The sequence below is a fragment of the Doryrhamphus excisus genome, chromosome 15, assembly GCF_030265055.1.
Source record: "Doryrhamphus excisus isolate RoL2022-K1 chromosome 15, RoL_Dexc_1.0, whole genome shotgun sequence".
In the NCBI taxonomy this organism is placed as follows: domain Eukaryota; kingdom Metazoa; phylum Chordata; class Actinopteri; order Syngnathiformes; family Syngnathidae; genus Doryrhamphus; species Doryrhamphus excisus.
The window spans coordinates 14,929,913-14,951,058 of record NC_080480.1 but is presented as its reverse complement, the minus strand read 5'-3'; the positions used below and the strand labels follow the sequence as shown (position 1 = coordinate 14,951,058).

At 39.9% G+C, this 21,146-nt stretch overlaps 1 protein-coding gene across 4 annotated transcripts in view; it reads right to left on the bottom strand.

Moving 5' to 3' along the window:
* Positions 1 to 21,146, bottom strand: part of hs3st2 (heparan sulfate (glucosamine) 3-O-sulfotransferase 2) — a 216,467-nt gene that overhangs the window by 20,815 nt on the left and 174,506 nt on the right. For 2 of the 4 annotated variants that reach the window (XM_058048267.1, XM_058048268.1), the window contains 2 exons: positions 10,302 to 10,318; positions 5,928 to 6,491 (listed from right to left, as the gene is read on the bottom strand). In XM_058048267.1, the coding sequence (XP_057904250.1) occupies positions 5,928 to 6,385 (458 nt within the window). In that variant the 5' untranslated portion in view covers positions 6,386 to 6,491; positions 10,302 to 10,318. The remainder of the gene's footprint in view (positions 1 to 5,927; positions 6,492 to 10,301; positions 10,319 to 21,146) is intronic. The other 2 variants (XR_009119484.1, XR_009119485.1) reach the window with 1 other exon arrangement.

Here is a 21,146-nt window from a genome sequence, read left to right as displayed (position 1 = left end):
GTGACATTCTGTGTTGGTTGGAATTCATGCTTCATGCTCCCCCCAGCGACAGCAGCACTCGTGCAGCCTCGAACTGTGTTAACTCGTCAGAACATCGTCAATCTCCACTGATATCCAAGCTGTACGCTGACTACTCTAAAGTGTACCCAAGTTTACTTCATCCAGTATTGTCCCTTGAGAAGATATACTGGAATAAAAATGGCCGCCCACAGTCACATCCCAATGACTCGTTATTAAGCATACATAGTTCACGGCTCCTTAATAATTCATGCAGAATTAAAAAAAAAAAAAATACATCTCTTCCATCTCCCCCAGTTTTGGTGACCTAAATGAGAACCATCTAACTTCCTGTCCTCATCAAGCTTTTTTCTGATGACAGTTCACTGCCTCCCCGAGCCAATTAACGCCGACATGGCGAGTATTTGTTGCCGCCACGCTCATGCAACTTTTAGCGCTTCTTTTACCTGGAAAGTGCAACCTGCGGAATCGATAGCGCTGCTGAAGGATGCCCTTTCAGGACGCAACGTGGTGTACTTTGATCTTTACAGGGGGGGGGGGGGGGTTGTGTCGAACTCAAGAACTAACAGGGTTCTACAAAGCCGGGGTGGGGCCCAAAGTATATTACACAAAATAAAACTGCATATCAGCTTTGTGATGTTAGTCTTTTAGTCTTACATATTTAAGTTTTTTTCCATTTTTTACCCCCACCATATTTGCTGTTTTTTTGTTTCTTTCATCTTAAATAATCTTTGTTTTTTTCTGTAATTTTATTACTTAATTTCCATAATATACAGACTTTATTCCCATATTATTATAACTTTTTCCTCAACCTAATTTACCTAAAATTACAACTTTGTTTTGTTTAATGCTCATAATGTGACTATTAATTTTTTTAAAGAATATTTCAACTCTATGCAACTTAAAGGACATTATTTGTACTCATAATATTACAGGTTTATTCTTGTAAAGTTACAATATTTTTTCTCCATAGATTTTTGACCTTTTTCCCAACCATATTTGCTGTTTTTTATTGTTTCTTTGGTTTTAAATAATCTTTGTATTTTTTTTCCGTAATTTTATGACTTTATTCCCAACTTTTTCCTCAACCTAATTTCCCTAAACTTACAACATGTTTGTTGTTTAATGCTCATAATGTGACTGTTACATTTTTTTTAAACAAAAAAAAAAATATTTCAACTCTATGCAACTTAAAGGACATTATTTGTCCTCATAATATTACAGGTTTATTCTTGTAAAGTTACAATTTTTTTTCTCCTTAAATTATAACTTTTTTTTTAAACTTTGTCTTTATTTTGTCAATTTCTGCTGTAATTTTGACTTTATTCCCCTAATCACTTTATTCTTGTAAGATAACTTTTTCTGAAACCTAATTTTCCAAACATTATAACTTTTAATCATTGTTTTGTTTGTGTTTCATAACATGAATATTAAAGTATTTTTTAATATTTCAACTACAATGACATTTCTCCTCATATCACAACATTAAAACATTCCGACTTTTTCTCATTAGATTTTAATTGTTGAATATTTTGACTTTATTCCTGTAAAATTAATGCAGATTTTTCAGAAATTTTAACTACTTATCAGCTTTGTGATGGATGAAAAAGTATTTTAGTCCTACAAATGTAAGTTTTTGACCTTTTTCCTATCATATTTGCTGTTTTTTAAAAATTGTTTCTTTGGTCTTAAATAATCTTTGTATTTTTTTCCGTAATTTTATTACTTAATTTCCATAATATACGGACTTTATTCCCATATTATAACTTTTTCCTCAAACTAAGTTCTCTAAAATTACAACTTTGTTTTGTTTAATGGTCATTGACTATTAAAAATTTTGGTTTTTTTAAAAAGAATATTTCAACAATATTTCATCAATATTTCATTTGTCCTCATAATATTACAGGTTTATTCTCGTAAAGTTACAACTTTTTTTCTCCTTAGGTTATAACTTTTATTTTACTTTGTCTTTGTTTTGTCAATTTCTGCTGCAATTTTGACTTTATTCCCATAATCACCATAATCATCATAATTTTAAAAGAATATTTCAACTCTGTCCCACTTAAATGGCATTATTTGTCCTCATAATATTACAGGTTTATTCTCATAAAACAATTTTTACTTTTTTTCTCCTTAAAAAATTACTTTTTTTTTTTAACTTTGTCATAAAATTACAGAGATTTTTTGTCAATTTCTGCTATAATTTTGACTTTATTTTCATAATCACTTTATTTTTGTAAGATAACTTTTTCCAAACATTTTGTTTGTGTCTCATAACATTATGAATATTAAAGTATTTTTTTTAATATTTCAACTTTATGCTAGCACAATGATATCACAACATTAAGAAATTCAGACTTTTTCTCATTATATTTTAATTGTTGAATATTTTGACTTTATTCCTGTAAAATTATTCCTGATTTTTAATTTTTGTGTGAAATGATACTTTTAGAATGTGCCACAGGCCAATTAAAAAAAAAGCTTGAGGCCACAAATGGCAGGAGGTGGTTCTCCTCTGCCAGTTGCTGTCAATTAGTTAAAAGCCTAACGACCCTGACCTGATCCTCTCCTGAGACCGGTACCAAACGATTGATCAATACCATTGACCCGGAGGTTGACAATATTATTCAATATTTCCAATCAGCGACGTATTTCCTAATTGATGACGGGAGTCGTGCATCAAATCCACGCTAGGAGCTGAAATGAAATTAAAAAGTAAAGACGACGGCGTCAAACCCGCAGCATTTCAATGCCTCAAATCAAGAGATTAGCTGTCGGCGGGAAATCTGGCTGTCATCAGTTGACTAGCTCCGTGTTGTGTTTACCACAAAACCGGACAGCGTGCAACGCCTCCGAGCATCAAACGTAATCAAACATGACGCCGGGAATGTTTGAGTGCAATCATTTGTAGTCGGGGCACTTTCGCCACTTTTGCGTCGGCTTGACATGCTTTTCACTTTAGACCGATGCACACGCTCGCCCCGCTAGGAAACCCAATTCATGTGAAACGCTTGTCGTGTCTCCCGGACTGACGACGACGCCAGAAGCGCAGGAAGTGTTGGGGTCCTTGAATGCAACTGCTGTCCTAAAGAACGACAGGAGTCTCAGCCTCCAACAAAAAACTATGTCTTCCAAATGCATTCCCTTTAAAACTTTAGACAGGATATCAAAGGGATGCTAATATGCTAATTAGACAGCTGGGATAGGCTCCAGCACCCTCGTGAGGATAAGCCATAAAAAAAATAGAAAATAATCAGGCCTACTTCAGTATCACTCGCCACTTTCTCATGCAGTCCTAATCATTATTGAATATAAGTTACTATAATACCCTGCCTCTTGCCTGTAGTTAGCTGTGATAGGCTCCAGCACCCCTGTGAGGATAAACGGTAGAAAATGAATAAATTAACAATCAAAGAAAATTATCAGGCCTACTTCAGTATCACTTCCGCTTTTTCATGCAGTCTTAATCATTCAATTTAAGTTACTATAATACCCTGCCGCTTGTCTGTAGTTAGCTGTGATAGGCTCCAGCATCCATGTGAAGATAAGCAGTAGAAAATGAATGAATTAACAAATGAATCAACAAAGAAAATAATCAGGCCTACTTCAGTAAAACTCCCGCTTTCTCATGCAGTCCTAATCATTATTCAATTAAGTTACTATAATATGCCACTTGCCCGTAGTTAGCCGTGATAGGCTCCAGCAACCTCATGAGGATAAGCGGTAGAAAATGAATGAATTATCCAAGAAAATAATCAGGCCTACTTCAGTATCACTCCCACTTTCTCATGCAGTCCTAATCATTATTCAATTTAAGTTACTATAATACCCTGCCTCTTGCCCGTAGTTAGCCGTGATAGGCTCCAGCACCCTCGTGAGGATAAGCGGTAGAAATGCTTCAGTATCACTCGCCACTTTCTCATGCAGTCCTTATCATTATTCAATTTAAGTGACTATAATACCCTGCCTCTTGCCCGTAGTTAGCTGTGATAGGCTCCAGCACCCTAGTGAGGATAAGCCATAGAAAATGAATTAATTAACAATCAACAAAGAAAATAATCAAGCCTACTTCAGTATCACTCGCTACTTTCTCATGCAGTCCTAATCATTATTCAATTTAAGTTACTATAATACCCTGCCTCTTGCCCGTAGTTAGCTGTGATAGGCTCCAGCACTCTCGTGAGGATAAGCGGTAGAAAATGAATGAAATAATCAACAAAGAAAATAATCAGGCCTACTTCAGTATCACTCCCACTTTCTCATGCAGTCCTAATCATTATTCAATTTAAGTTACTATAATACCCTGCCTCTTGCTCGTAGTTAGCTGTGATAGGCTCCAGCACCCTTGTGAGGATAAGCATTAGAAAATGAATGAATTTACAATCAACAAAGAAAATCAAGCATACTTCAGTATCACTCCCACTTTCTCATGCAGTCCTAATCATTCTTGAATTAAAGTGACTATAATACCCTGCCTCTTGCCCGTAGTTAGCCGTGATAGGCTCCAGCACTCTTGTGAGGATAAGCGGTAGAAATGCTTCAGTATCACTCCCCACTTTCTCATGCAGTCCTTATCATTATTCAATTAAGTTACTATAATACCCTACCTCTTGCCCGTAGTTAGCTGTGATAGGCTCCAGCACCCTTGTAAGCCGTAGAAAATGAATGAATTAATCAACAAAGAAAATAATCAGGCCTACTTCAGTATCACTCCCGCTTTCTCATGCAGTCCTAATCATTATTCAATTTAAGTTACTATAATACCCTGCCTCTTGCCCGTAGTTAGTCCTGATAGGCTCCAGCACTCTCGTGAGGATAAGCGGTAGAAATGCTTCAGTATCACTCGCCACTTTCTCATGCAGTCCTAATCATTATTCAATTTAAGTAACTATAATACCCTGCCTCTTGCCCGTAGTTAGCTGTGATAGGCTCCAGCACCCTTGTGAGGATAAGCCATCGAAAATGAATTAACAATCAACAAAGAAAATAATCAGGACTACTTCAGTGTCACTCACACTTTCTCATGCAGTCCTAATCATTATTCAATTAAGTTACTATAATACCCTGCCTCTTGCCCGTAGTTAGCTGTGATAGGCTCCAGCACTCTCGTGAGGATAAGCCGTAGAAATACTTCAGTATCACTCGCCACTTTCTCATGCAGTCCTTATCATTATTCAATTTAAGTGACTATAATACCCTGCCTCTTGCTCGTAGTTAGCTGTGATAGGCTCCAGCACCCTTGTGAGGATAAACGGTAGAAAATGAATGAATTAACAATCCACAAAGAAAATAATCAGGACTTGTTCCGTATCACTCACCACTTTCTCATGCAGTCCTAATCATTATTAAATTTAAGTTACTATAATACCCTGCCTTATGCCTGTAGTTAGCTGTGATAGGCTCCAGCACCCTTGTAAGCCGTAGAAAATGAATGAATTAATCAACAAAGAAAATAATCAGGCCTACTTCAGTATCACTCCCGCTTTCTCATGCAGTCCTAATCATTATTCAATTTAAGTGACTATAATACCCTGCCTCTTGCCTGTAGTTAGCTGTGATAGGCTCCAGCATACCCCCAACGACCCTTGTGAGGATAAGCGGCATTAAAAAAAAAATAATAATAAGATGGTAGACCAGGACTTGATGACGTAATGGGGGGGGGGATTAATTGTTGTCAATTTGTTAAAAAATGAAAGTGACGTTCAATGCCAAACTTTTACATCTCGCAGCATGTCATTTGGCCCGCGGGCCACCAGTTGGACGTCCCTAATGAACCATGACGTGTCAAGTCAGCCGGAAGTCCTTTCAACAAGTCCCCATGAACGCTGCATTAAATATGCTAATTTTTTTATGACTTAAGCATATGATAAATATTTAAATGGTTAAAAAATAAAAGTTTTTTCGCTCACCTGTACCAGTCTAGTCCTCTGTCGTAGTTCCTGTCGAAAAAATGCGGCTCAGTTCCGAGTGCGCGGACGTCCGGGTGGATCCTGATGAACTCCAGCACCGCCCTGGTTCCTCCTTTCTTCACGCCAACTATCAAGGCGCTGGGAAGCTTCTTATTCCCGAATTTCTGCGCCGAACTGGAGTTTTTAGCCTTCGCGTCGCCCCAGCGGACAGGAGAAAGAGGAGAAAGAGGAGGAGAATCGGGCCGGGCTGCGGAGGTGCGCGCCCCCAGCCAAGCGCACTGGTCCGACTGAGCGAGAAGTTTCTTCCCGCCTGCTTGCCTGATCGGCGGGCATCGGTTCCTCTCGTATGAGCGACCCGTCATGACGGCCGTGCGGCCGAATATGATGCTGTAGCACAGGTAGGTGCAGGACAGAGACACAGTCAGCATGAAGGCGGACGACAGGAACCGCTGTGCCATGTCTCCATGGGCTCAAGGTTCTGCGTGGATCTCCATCGGACCCGTTCTCCTCCTCCTTCTCTTCATCTTCCTCATCCTCTGCTGGTCCACTTTCCCATTAGGACAACTGGGCGTCGCAAGGATGCAAGGAGGTTCGATGCCGTGCGAAGTTAAAAGAGGACAGAAATGGGTCAGGTTCTCGGATCAAAGTCTGCGCTGATCCAGAAAGTCCGTGAAGAAGACCACCTTCCTCCTTCATTGTGGACCTGTTAGGTGGTCTTGTGACGGTGGGAATAGTTAAAACGTCCTCTGACGTCATCAGGGTGATCATAATTGGCTGGATGCTCAGTCACGCATTCACATTAGTATGACTTTTCATATAGATAAGTTTCTCTTATATTATTGCCATATTTTGTGCCAAAATGTAACATTTTTTACCCACTAAATTGATGACATTTAAACAAATAAACAAGTTAAACGAGGAAAGATCCTCAAAAACAGGAGCACTTATGGCAAAAAAAACACTCATGTCAAAGATTCTTGCTGTGATAAGAGTTGCCTGCTGTTTTTAAGCACCGACTGCTAAATAAGCTCTCAAATCAAAGATCCTCTATTTGAAGAGTGCCCTGCTGTTTGTAAGCAACTATTCCAGACACAGATATCCATATGAAATGTTCTCACTGCTGTTTTTAGGAACTTACTGTCAAAGATCCTTGATATGAAAGGAGTGCCCTGCTGTTTTTAAGCATCTATGCAAAATACCCCATCAAAGATCCTCTATATGGAAAAAAACGGCTGCCATACTGTTTTTAGGTATTTATGGCAAAACACTCCTGCCAAAGACCCTTTATATGAAAAAAGCTTCCTGCTCTTTTTAAGCACCAACTGCAAATAAAAAAGAAATCAAAGATCCTCTATTTGAAGAGTGCCCTGCTGTTTGTAAGCACCTAGTCCAGAAAACTTTAGTTTAACACAGATCCTCTATAGAAAATGTTCTCACTGCTGTTTTTATGCACTTACTGTCAAAGATCCTTGATATGAAAAGAGCTCCCTGCTGTTTTTAAGCACCTAATGCAAAAAAAAACAACTCTTATCAAAGATCCTCTATATTGAAAAAAGAGTGCCATACTGTTTTTAACCATTTATGGCCAAACACTCCTGTCAAAGACCCTTTATATGAAAACACCTTCCTGCTGTTTTTAAGCACCAACTGCAAAAAAAAGCAAAGTAATCAAAGATCCTCTATTTGAAGAGTGCCCTGCTGTTTGTAAGCAACTATTCCAGACACAGATATCCATATGAAATGTTCTCACTGCTGTTTTTAGGAACATACTGTCAAAGATCCTTGATATGAAAGGAGTGCCCTGCTGTTTTTAAGCATCTAATGCAAAATACCCCATCAAAGATCCTCTATATGGAAAAAAACAGCTGCCATACTGTTTTTAGGTATTTATGGCAAAACACTCCTGCCAAAGACCCTTTATATGAAAACAGCTTCCTGCTCTTTTTAAGCACCAACTGCAAATAAAAAAGAAATCAAAGATCCTCTATTTGAAGAGTGCCCTGCTGTTTGTAAGCACCTAGTCCAGAAAACTTTAGTTTAACACAGATCCTCTATAGAAAATGTTCTCACTGCTGTTTTTATGCACTTACTGTCAAAGATCCTTGATATGAAAAGAGCTCCCTGCTGTTTTTAAGCACCGAATGCAAAAAAACAACTCTCATCAAAGATCCTCTATATAAATAAAGAGTGCCATACTTTTTTTTAACCATTTATGGCCAAACACTCCTGTCAAAGACCCTTTATATGAAAACACCTTCCTGCTGTTTTTAAGCACCAACTGCAAAAAAAGCAAAGTAATCAAAGATCCTCTATTTGAAGAGTGCCCTGCTGTTTGTAAGCAACTATTCCAGACACAGATATCCATATGAAATGTTCTCAATGCTGTTTTTAGGAACTTACTGTCAAAGATCCTTGATATGAAAGGAATGCCCTGCTGTTTTTAAGCATCTAATGCAAAATACCCCATCAAAGATCCTCTATATGGAAAAAACGGCTGCCATACTGTTTTTAGGTATTTATGGCGAAACACTCCTGCCAAAGACCCTTTATATGGAAACAGCTTCCTGCTCTTTTTAAGCACCAACTGCAAATAAAAAAGAAATCAAAGATCCTCTATTTGAAGAGTGCCCTGCTGTTTGTAAGCACCTAGTCCAGAAAACTTTAGTTTAACACAGATCCTCTATAGAAAATGTTCTCACTGCTGTTTTTATGCACTTACTGTCAAAGATCCTTGATATGAAAAGAGCTCCCTGCTGTTTTTAAGCACCGAATGCAAAAAAACAACTCTCATCAAAGATCCTCTATATAAATAAAGAGTGCCATACTTTTTTTTAACCATTTATGGCCAAACACTCCTGTCAAAGACCCTTTATATGAAAACACCTTCCTGCTGTTTTTAAGCACCAACTGCAAAAAAAGCAAAATAATCAAAGATCCTCTATTTGAAGAGTGCCCTGCTGTTTGTAAGCACATATTCCAGAAAGCTTTAGTCACAGATCCTCTATATAAAATATTCTCACTGCTGTTTTTAGGCACTTACTGTCAAAGATCCTTGATATGAAGAGTTCCATGCTGTTTTTAAGCATCTTCTCATCAAAGATCCTCTATATAAAAAAAGAGTGCCATACTGTTTGTCACCATTTATGGCAAAACACACTGCCAAAGACCCTTTATATGAAAACACATTCCTGCTGTTTTTAAGCACCAACTGCAAAAAAACAATACTACATTTCAAAGATCCTCTATTTGAAAAGTGCCCTGCTGTTTGTAAGCACCTATTCCAGAAAGCTTTAGTCACAGATCCTCTATAGAAAATGTTCTCACTGCTGTTTTTAGGCACTTACTGTCAAAGATCCTTGATATGAAAAAAGTTCCCTGCTGTTTTTAAGCACCTAATACAAAAAACAACTCTCATCAAAGATCCTCTATTTCAAAAAGGGCGCCATCCTGTTTTTAAGCATTTATCATTTATAACAGCATTTATTTAGCATTTATAACAGCTTCCTGCTCTTTTTACGCACCAACTGCAAAAAAAAAAATCAAAGATCCTCTATTTGAAGAGTGCCCTGCTGTTTGTAAGCACCTAATCCAGAAAGCTTCAGTGACAGATTCTCTATATGAAATATTCTTACTGCTGTTTTTAGGCACTTTCTGTCAAAGATCATTGATATAAAAAGCGTTCCCTGCTGTTTTTAAGCACCTAATGCAAAGAAAACAACAACTCATCAAAGATCCTCTATATAAAAAAAGAGTGCCATACTGTTTTTAACCACTTATGGTTATATGAAAACAGCTTCTTGCTCTTTTTAAGCACCAACTGCAAAAAATAAAACAAAAATCAAAGATCCTCTATTTGAAGAGTGCAATGCAGTTTGTAAGCAACTATTCCAGAAAGCTTTAGTCACAGATCCTCTATATAAAATATTCTCACTGCTGTTTTTAGGCACTTATTATCAAAGATTCTTTATATGAAAAGAGCTTCCTGCTGTTTTTAAGCACCTACTGCAAAATACTGCAAAAAAATAAGAATAAAAATCAAAGATCCTGTATTTGAAGAGTGCCCTGCTGTTTGTAAGCACCTATTCCAGAAAGCTTTAGTCAGAGATCCTCTATAGAAAATGTTCTCCCTGCTGTTTTTAAGCACCGACTGCAACAAAAACATCTAGTCAAAGATCCTCTATGTAAAGTAAGTGCTTTAAGTAAGTGTTTTTGCCCATATAACAGCATGACAACAGTGCTGTGCTGGTTTTAGGAATATTTCTGAAAGTTTTGAACAGTTTTTTGCCAGTTGTAATGTTTGTGTTTGCTAAAAGTCATATTTGATGTAAAAAATATGTTGTTTTATGTGACATGAGCAATGTATTCATTTCTTACCTTTTCGTTGGTCAAACCTGAAAAAAAAAAAAAAAACGAGAGAATTTGTATTATTATTGTGTGTCCAAAACACAATCAATGCAGCAAACCATGTATGCAATAACCGCTGCATGTCCACCAAGTATATCAAAGCACAGTCCAGTTTCATATCATTTGATGTGCCCCCTTAAACGCCAGCTTGCTTGTGGCTGACATTCCCAGCAGGAGAAAACATGGAAAAATAATGGCTCCTCTTTAAATTCAAATGAAGCATTGAGGAGCATCAGCAACCTTACCCCCGCGGTAATGAAACACCCTGCCTGTCTTATTTGTCCTATCACGTCAAGGATATCTCCAACTTTCTCGCTATTGTAGATTATAGGATCTCAGCATCTGTCAGCGTTTTTTTTTCCCGCACATCCCACATTCCGACATAATACAGCTGAATTACGTAGCGCACCGGAGGCTCCGCTTTTATTCTGTTTTCCTTTCGCTTCTGATACGAGGTTGGCGTTTACAGTAAAAAAAACGTGTCAACGCCCACCCAGACTTGTCAGCGGAATGTTGACGCTTCCGTGTTCGTCGTCTTCTAAATCCATCTTCAAAAGTGGAACCGGAATAACATCCGGCATAAAAGTAAAGCTCCGAATAAACTTCCACAAATGGTGGTCATCGTTTTTACAGAATGTATGCTAATGATGCTAATGCTACACTAGCTTGTATTAACGACTATAGTTATAATAGACTTAGCGACTCTAGATTGTCCATAGGTATGAATGTGAGTGTGAATGGTTGTTTGTCTATATGTGCCCTGTGATTGGCTGGCCACCAGTCCAGGGTGTACCCCGCCTCTCGCCCAAAGACAGCTGGGATAGGCTCCAGCACCCCTGTGACCTTTGTGAGGATATGTGGTAGAAAATTAATGAATGAATGAAACTTAAGTGTTGTAATCAGAGTTGGGGGAAGGACAAGGAAGGTTCTCCTCTCATTCGGTGTGGAAGTGGTGCATTTTTGGCTTCTTAAAAATGCACCACTTCCACACAAAATGAGAAAAAAAGGTTCTCCTCACATTTCGTGTGGAAGTGGTGCATTTTTAAGAAACCAAAAATGCAACCATAGATTGTCCATAGGTATGAATGTGAGTGTGAATGGTTGTTTGTCTATATGTGCCCTGTGATTGGCTGGCCATCAGTTCAGGGTGTACCAGGGTGGGATAGGCTCCAGCATACTCGAGAAAATGTGTTTCGGGTTTTCTGGAACAGATTAATTGGATTGACATGATTTCTCATAAGACTGATTCAGTTAGCATTTTTGGCTTCTTAAAAATGCACCACTTCCACACCAAATGCGAGGAGAACCTTTTCTTTCTCATTCCGTGTGGAAGTGGTGGATTTTTAAGAAGCCAAAAATGCACCACTTCCACAAGGAATGAGAAAGAAAAAGTTATTCTCTCATTCGGTGTGGAAGTGGTGCATTTGTGGCTTCTTAAAAACAACCATTCACACTCACATTCATACCTATGGACAATTTGGAGTCGCTAATTAACCTAGCATGTTTTTGGAATGTGGGAGGAAACCGGAGTACCCGGAAAAAAACCCACGCATGCACGGGGAGAACATGCTAACTCCACACAGAGATGGCCAAGAGTGGAAATGAACCCTGGTCTCCTGGTTTTGTTTCATTTACTTGTTATTTTAACAACTTTTTTGAATGAAAAGTTTATGCCCTACGATTGGCTGTTGACCAGTTTCGGGTGTACCCTGCCAACTTGCAGAGGCTCCAGTACCGCAACCCTAATGAGGATAGATGGTATAGAAAATGGATGCATGGATTAAAAGATAAACACTGCAGAAAAAACCTGTACCCCAATTTCTAACAGAGTGAGATGTCTCCAGTGAAATGTCAAGGTCATTCAATCAAGAGTTTTCCTATCCATCATCAATATTGTCCCATCAATGTGATTTAGCAACACTCGAATGATTGAATACGTTAACATGCTTTCATCCAAACAGCGAACACGTCTGATTAAAACTGATGAAATCAAACATGGCATTTGCTCCGCCGCCGCCGCCGCCAGGGGAGTCTCTTTGCAAATCATCAGCGTGACGCCGTGGCGTGAATTAACTTTTAGCCAAGAGTTAATCTGCTTCACTGCCTGGAATCGGAGCGACGGCTTGGATTAGAGTGAGAATGAAATGAGAATGGAATGAGAGAGGAACCTTTTCTTTCTCATTCCGTGTGGAAGTGGTGCATTTTTTGGCTTCTTAAAAATGCACCACTTCCACACGAAATGCGAGGAGAACCTTTTCTTTCTCATTTTGTGTGGAAGTGGTGGATTTTTAAGAAGCCAAAAATGCACCACTTCCACACCGAATGAGAGGAGAACCTTCCTTGTCCTTCCCCGAACTCTGATTACAGACTATGAGAATGGAATGAGAGAGGAACCTTTTCGTTCTCATTCCGTGTGGAAGTGGTGCATTTTTGGCTTCTTAAAAACGCACCACTTCCACATCGAATGAGAGAAGAACCTTTTCTTTCTCATTCCGTGTGGAAGTGGTGCATTTTTGGCTTCTTAAAAATGCACACTCACATTCATACCTATGGACAATTTTTTTTTATGAAGCCAAAAATGCACCACTTCCACACCGAATGAGAGAAGAACCTTTTATTTCTCATTCCGTGTGGAAGTGGTGTATTTACTTTACTTTACATAACTTGAAATGAAACACATACAGAGTGAACAAAAGCAGGTTCGGATTGGCTGAGGTGCTTCAAGAAGGCGGGGCTAAAGCTCAGGTCAAAGTACAAATTAGAGGAAATTATCCAACAAAAAATCCGTCTGTTGCTCGTCTTGAGTATTTGCAGCGAGGGAAGAAGAGTAAAAAAAAAAAAAAAAAAAAGTGAAAGGCCACGGAAGCAGCGGGGCTACCTCGCTCGGCGCTAGCTAATTGCCGTTGACATTTAGGCCGACTTGTTTAAATGAAAACCGCTCTGATGCACCGAGTACGTTTTGTCTCCTCACAATAGGAGACGCGCACGCCCGGGCAAATACCATCCCTATCCTATAACCGCCGTGTGACGAGCATCTCAATGTCCCGACAAAACGCTCCAATTATCCCGGCTGTTTGCCTTGACAGCACTTTCCAAATATTTCCCCCCAGTGAAGGTTAAGGTCCCCATGACCGAACCTCCGGGTGAACGCCAACCACGGCGGACTTGTTAAGTAGCTGGCGAGCTCATTATCAGGCAACGAGGATGTAAGGTCATTGATTGCATGTTTGTATAATTTAGTCACCATTGATACGACAACGGTAGAAGCGCATGAACACCCGCTCATTTTTTTTTTGTGCATATTGATTGATTTGCTTTAGCTTCGTTAGCTTCTGATCACGTCTTTTTGGAGCTCCGTTTTCCCTCAGGATGAAGTCCAACATTCAAGAGGCAGCGACTACTGATGGAATTCCTAATGCGTGAAAACACGAAGGCTGAGTTTGATGCTCGGATTGGATTTTTGCGTAGTTACTGCTGACATTTTGGAGGGGGGGAAAACATGCCTCAGAAGTTTGAAAAAAAAAAATCATGGTCAGCAAATCTGGTGAGACTTCAGCTCTGTTGACAGCTCATTTTTAATTAACGCCACCATTTTGGCTTTTTAATGACTCAGGACAAGCGTGATAATAATCACTGTTGCTGGTAGCTTAGCACATATGTACATACAACGACTATACTTGGTATATTCATTCATTCATTTTCTACTGCTGGAGCCTATCCCAGCCGTCTTTGGGTGAGAGGTGAGAGGCCAAAAATGCATTCCGTGTGGAAGTGGTGCATTTTTGGCTTCTTAAAAATGCACCACTTCCACACAAAATGAGAGGAGAACCTTTTCTTTCTCATTTTGTGTGGAAGTGGTGCATTTTTAAGAAGCCAAAAATGCACCACTTCCACACAGAATGCACCACTTCCACACGGAATGAGAGGAGAACCTTTTCTTTCTCATTCTGTGTGGAAGTGGTGGATTTTTGCCTTCTTAAAAATGAGAAAGAAAACGTGTGGAAGTGGTGCATTTTTAAGAAGCCAAAAATGCACCAAAATGCATTTTTAAGAAGCCAAAAATGCACCACAAGAAAAGGTTCTCCTCGCATTCCGTGTGGAAGTGGTGCATTTTTAAGAGGCCAAAAATGCAACACTTCCACTTCCACACGGGATGAGAAGAGAACCTTTTCTTCCTCATTCCGTGTGGAAGTGGTGCATTTTTGGCTTCTTAAAAATCCACCACTTCCACACGGAACGAGAGAAGGGGTGGAATTGAACTCGGGTCTCCTCGCTCTGAGACCTGCGCGCTAACCACTTGTCCACCATGCAGCCTACTTAGTATACACTTACTGTAAATAAACCAATTCAAACAACAATTTAGCAAACAGTCCATACAAAACAATGGCATTAACAGCTGTGGCTGTAGGCAACCTCCTGGTGTAGTTTCTAAACTCCACAGTGGTCAGCAAAAAATGTTGTGGTATTCATGCTGGCTGAGTCATTCCAACAATGGTTGTGGTACTGCTGTGTTGTACAATGTACTACACTAAGGTACTAGCAGAAATATAACATTTTCCTTGCAAAAATCATGATTAAAATTGAATTAACTTAACTATGGTATAATATACAGCAATAATAATAATTCATCCCTGCTGTTTGAGGCTCAGGCTAACCTTTGGTGGTTTTCTAGTATAGGATATCTATATCTCAGATTGACATGGAGATGCTACCTGTAGCTTATATGCCTCACATTCTACAGTTGTCCTGCCCGTGGCCTCCAGGGGGAGGGGAGGAAAAAAAAATTAACATGGACAAACGTTGAAGTCCCTGCAGCGTGTTAACGTCCAGCCGAGATGGGAATGTGTAATATGGTGACATTTTGCTCCCAGCCAAACTGCAGAGTGTCTCATTTTCAGGGCGGATGAGGTTGACGGCATGCCTGGAATATTCTACGGGACATTTAAAAAAAAAAAAGGAAGTTTGCATGCTGAGTAGAAAAGAGGACAGGGACACTGGTGGTATTCTGGAGAATAGACATTTTCCATCCATACTAAGGACATATGCTACAAATGCTATATATGCTATAAATGTATTGAAATCATAAGGCACATTTGAGTATCATTTGTGTGCCGGTCCAAGTGTCCTGGTTTCGGGTAACTAAAATATAGGCACAGTTTTGTTTGCTAAATGTGAAATGTATGCAAACCGAGGCATTGTAAACTGAAAAATATGCAAACCGAGGTAAATCATCATCGCTCTACGTTCCTGTTTTGAGTACGTAAAAAGTAACACACAGTTATAGTTTGTTGTCAGCAAATAATAGCCACTTGGCTAAGTTTAGCTACTAATGTTAGCTATCATCCAATGTCGCCGCCACCGGCCAAATTTCTTGAATCATGATTTGGGGTGCATGAGAAAGTGGAAAGTCTACGAAGCTCTCTATGACCACATGCTCCTTTCCTAGCAAGCTTTATACCACATGACAGCAGCAACAGAACCAATGTTGTAGCTGTGGTAAGGAGCTAATGACTAGCAAGCTTTATACCACATGACAGCAGTAACAGAACCAATGTACTACTAGGAAGCTTTATACCACGTGGCAGCAGCAACAGAACCAATGTTGTAGCTGGGGTAAGGAGCTAACGACTAGCAAGCTTTAAACCACATGACAGCAGTAACAGAACCAATGTTGTAGCTGTAGGAAGGAGCCAACTACTAGCAGACTTTATACCACGACAGCAGTAATAGAACCAATGTTGTAGCTGTGGTAAGGAGCTAACAACTAGCAAGCTTTATACCACGACAGCAGTAACAGAACCCAGAATCAATGTTGTAGCTGTGGTAAGGAGCCAAACTATTAGCAAGCTTATGCCACATGACAGCAGTAACAGAACCAATGTTGTAGCTGTGGTAAGGAGCCAATAACTATCAAGCTTTCTACCACATGGCAGCAGTAACAGAACCAATGTACTACTAGCAAGCTTTATACCACATCACAGCAGCAACAGAACCAATGTTGTAGCTGTAGGAAGGAGCAGACTACTTGCAAGCTTTATACTACATGACAGCAGTAACAGAACCAATGCTGTAGCTGTAGGAAGAAGCCAACTACTAGCAAGCTTTATACCACATGACAGCAGCAACAGAACCAATGTTATAGCTGTGGTAAGGAGCTAACGACTAGCAAGCTTTATACCACATGACAGCAGTAACAGAACCGCTGTGGTAAGGAGCCCACTCCTAGCAAGCTTTATACCACATCACAGCAGTAACAGAACCGATGTTGTAGCTGTGGTAAGGAGCCAACTACTAGCAAGCTTTATACCACATTACAGCAGCAACAGAACCAATGTTGTAGCTGTGGTAAGGAGCCAATAACTAGCAAGCTTGAACACAGTGCCGCTTCACTGTATACAACAACACAACAATAGTAACACGCATGGGCCACCGACATTTTAAAGCGCATGTAGAGATAAATAACCACTCGTGATTCTTCAAATGCTATGATCTTGAATAGAATAGTGGAATAGAAGCGTTCATTGGAGCATTAAGAGTACTTGCTTCATGCCGCTACTATTAAAATAAAATAAAATAAATAAAAAATAATTAAAAAAAAGAGTAATGATCTATTTTATACTCAAGGTTAATGACTAGAAAACACATCATTTTGGTCCCTAAACAGGACAGATTCTTGTACAAACAAGCGTTTATGAATTCAAATCCCACATGGATCCACCATCAACTAAAGCAATCTATTATTAAAGCCCTATGGAGTTTCTATTTTTTTTTGGGGGGGGGGGCGAATTTTTTCCACATTCATAATTTACATTTAAATCCTTCTCGGTCCTCGTTCCATATTCCCATCTCATTTACTGTCATCCGACATGCCGCCTTTATCCCCCAGGAATCTACTATCAATTGATGTTCTTATCTGGGATTCGATCAGAGGGAAAAGAGGGTGGGGTGGGTGCTTGGCCGTGGCCATGGCAACACGCTGTATAATGAATTTGGACCATCACCACCCCCCCCCCCCCTCCTCCTTCCATGCCTGCTCTTCTAGTGTAAGATTGAGATCAGACTCTGTTTGGTGGTTGCGTGGATGCCATGGCAACGCAGCAGCAACGAGGAAGCAGGCAAGGGGTGGCGACAAACCGGACGCTTGCACGTACTGATGGAATAGCTTCACTTTGACGCCGACTGGACTCCATCCCGACACTTCCTCCGCGCGTCTGAGTGTCTGTCAGAGATAGCGTGGCTGTGGGATAGAAGCATGACAAAAAAGGAGGAGGGGGGTCGGGATTCGGTTGGCATTCGGTCCGGGAATGGCCTTCAATCATTTATCATCACAGGGCCCCGCATCGCAACTCACAGCACAAAAGGTGGAGGGATGCTCTGCACGAACACGATGGCGTCTTTCGCAGTCATTTGTCTGACTTTTTGCCAGGTAGACAGAAGCGGAAAAGGCGGGATGAGATTTATTTGTTTTGCTTCCAGAAGGAATACAGTTGGAAAATGGAGCAAAAGTTACCCAGCAACCACTCATACTCATACATTTCAGGAAAATGAACTGGATCGGGAGCAACAGAACCAATGTTGTAGCTGTGGTAAGGAGCTAATGACTAGCAAGCTTTATACCACATGACAGCAATAACAGAACCAATGTTGTAGCTGTGGTAAGGAGCCAATAACTAGCAAGCTTTATATCACATGACAGCAGCAACAGAACCAATGTTGTAGCTGTGGTAAGGAGCCAATAACTAACAAGCTTTATACCACATGACAGCAGCAACAGAACCAATGTTGTAGCTATGGTAAGGAGCCAACTACTAGCAATCTTTATGTCACATGACAGCAGTAACAGAACCAATGTTGTAGCTGTGGTAAGGAGCCAACAACTAGCAAGCTTTATATCACATGACAGCAATAACAGAACCAATGTTGTAGCTGTGGTAAGGAGCCAACTACTAGCAAGCTTTATATCACATGACACCAATAACAGAACCAATGTTGTAGCTGTAGTAAGGAGCTAACGACGAGCAAGATTTATATTACATGACAGCAATAACAGAACCAATGTTGTAGCTGTGGTAAGGAGCCAATAACTAGCCAGCTTTATATCACATGACAGCAGCAACAGAACCAATGTTGTAGCTGTGGTAAGGAGCCAATAACTAACAAGCTTTATACCACATGACAGCAGCAACAGAACCAATGTTGTAGCTATGGTAAGGAGCCAACTACTAGCAATCTTTATGTCACATGACAGCAGTAACAGAACCAATGTTGTAGCTGTGGTAAGGAGCCAACAACTAGCAAGCTTTATATCACATGACAGCAATAACAGAACCAATGTTGTAGCTGTGGTAAGGAGCCAACTACTAGCAAGCTTTATATCACATGACACCAATAACAGAACCAATGTTGTAGCTGTAGTAAGGAGCTAACGACGAGCAAGATTTATATTACATGACAGCAATAACAGAACCAATGTTGTAGCTGTGGTAAGGAGCTAACGACGAGCAAGATTTATATTACACCCAAAAGTTACCCAGCAACCACTCATACTCATACATTTCAGGAAAATGAACTGGATCGGGCTGCACGGTGGACAGGTGGTTTGCGCACATGACTCACAGCTAAGACACCCGAGTTCAATTCCACCTCCGGTTTCCTCCCACATTCCAAAAACATGCCAAATTGTCCATAGGTATGAATGTGAGTGTGAATGGTTGTTTGTCTATATGTGCCCTGTGATTGGCTGGCCACCAGTCGCACCCGAAGACAGCTGGGATAGGCTCCAGCACCCCTCGTGAGGATAAGCGGTAGAAAATGAATGAATGAATGAAACTTAAGTGTTGTAATCAGATTTGGGGGAAGGACAAGGAAGGTTCTCCTCTCATTCCGTGTGGAAGTGGTGCATTTTTGGCTTCTTAAAAATGCACCACTCATTCTCATTCCGTGTGGAAGTGGTGCATTTTTGGCTTCTTAAAAATGCACCACTTCTACACGGAATGAGAGGAGAACCTTCCTTGTCCGTCCCCCAAATCTGATTACAACTGAAGCCAAAAGTGTTGTAATCAGATTTGGGGGAAGGACAAGGAAGGTTCTCCTCTCATTCCGTGTGAAAGTGGTGCATTTTTGGCTTCTTAAATTTTTTTGGCTTCTTAAATATGCACCACTTCCACACGGAATGAGAGGAGAACCTTCCTTGTCCTTCCCCCAAATCTGATTACAACACTTTTGGCTTCTTAAAAATGCACCACTTCCACACGGAATGAGAGGAGAACCTTCTTGTAACTGCTTGTACATCTTATTCAATCATAACAACGCCCAGAAGGGTCAATGTTTTACCAAATGCATTTTTAAGAAGCCAAAAATGCACCACTTCCACACGGAATGAGAGGGAAACCTTCTTGTAACTGCTTGTACATCTTATGCAATCATAACGACGCCCAGAAGGGTCAAATGTTTTACCAAATGCATTTTAATAAGCCAAAAATGCACCACTTCCACACGAAATGAGACAGAAAAGATTCCCCTCTTATTCTGTGTGGAAGTGGTGCATTTTTAAGAAGCCAAAAATGCACCAGTTGTGTTCAATGTGTCAGTAATGTTCGGGCTACTGAACATTTTGAACATTGGAACAAGGTAACACTGAAGTCTGAACCACTTCCTGGTTCCTAGCACGGGGAAAAAAAAGTGTGTAAAGAAACAATGAAACGACTATGCAGGTGACTATAGGGGTGTTATTTCATGTCTAGAGGGCTCTAATGATGTTGGGTCTGGAAGCGGTTAACCACAACAAACCAGGGATTATAGTAACTCTATTATTATTATTTTTTTAATCTTATTAATGAAACATTTAACCTCCACCCAAAAAAAGATGGCTGCCTGCAATCACATTTGTGTGTGTCATATTACGTATTTATGTTGCGCTGTTCCTCCCAGTGGAGCAGAAAATTGAGTGACATTTAAGTGTGGGGTGTTATCACCGAGACGTTCTATTTGTTTTTCATTATGGTTTCTCAGTAAGCACCCCCCCCCCCTCCCCATGCATGTCTTTTTCTTGGTTCCCGCTCACAACGGAAGCCCAACGCCAGCAGAGGTTAACCTGAGGATGCCGCGCATCAGCGGGCGGCTTTGGGGATTTATGCTGATTAAAATTAGCATACGTGCCGGAGGAGGCGGTTCAAACTCACGTAGCGGCAAAGGGTGGCGACCATAAATCAAGATAAATCTGAACCGAGTCACGCCTTATCTACTTTTTACTTATTCTTTGGTCAATGTTGGATTTTTCCGCGGTGCTTTATCGGGCTGGGAACCATATTTGGTTACTCAAGCAGAAATAAAATCAGAGACTCATTTAAATAATAAAAATAACATTGACAACCAGGCCATGGTTGGATATGCTGGGATACGCTCCAGCATAATTACGCAATAATGTTTTTTTAAATGAAAAAATAAACCATGGTTGGATATGCTGGGATAGGCTCCAGCATAATTATGTAATAATGTTTTTTTTAAGTAAAAAAATAAACCATGGTTGGATATGCTGGGGTATGCTCTAGCATAATTATGTAATAATGTTTAAGTAAAAAAAATACCTACATAAAAAATAAAACATGGTTGGATATGCTGGGATAGGCTTGAGCATAATTATGTAAGAATCTTTAAGTAAAAAAAAATAAACCATGGTTGGATATGCTGGGATAGGCTCTATCATAATTATGTAATAATTTTTTAAGTAAAGAAATAAACCATGGTTGGATATGCTGGGATAGGCTCTGGCATAATTATGTAATGTTTTTTAAGTAAAAAATAATCCATGGTTGG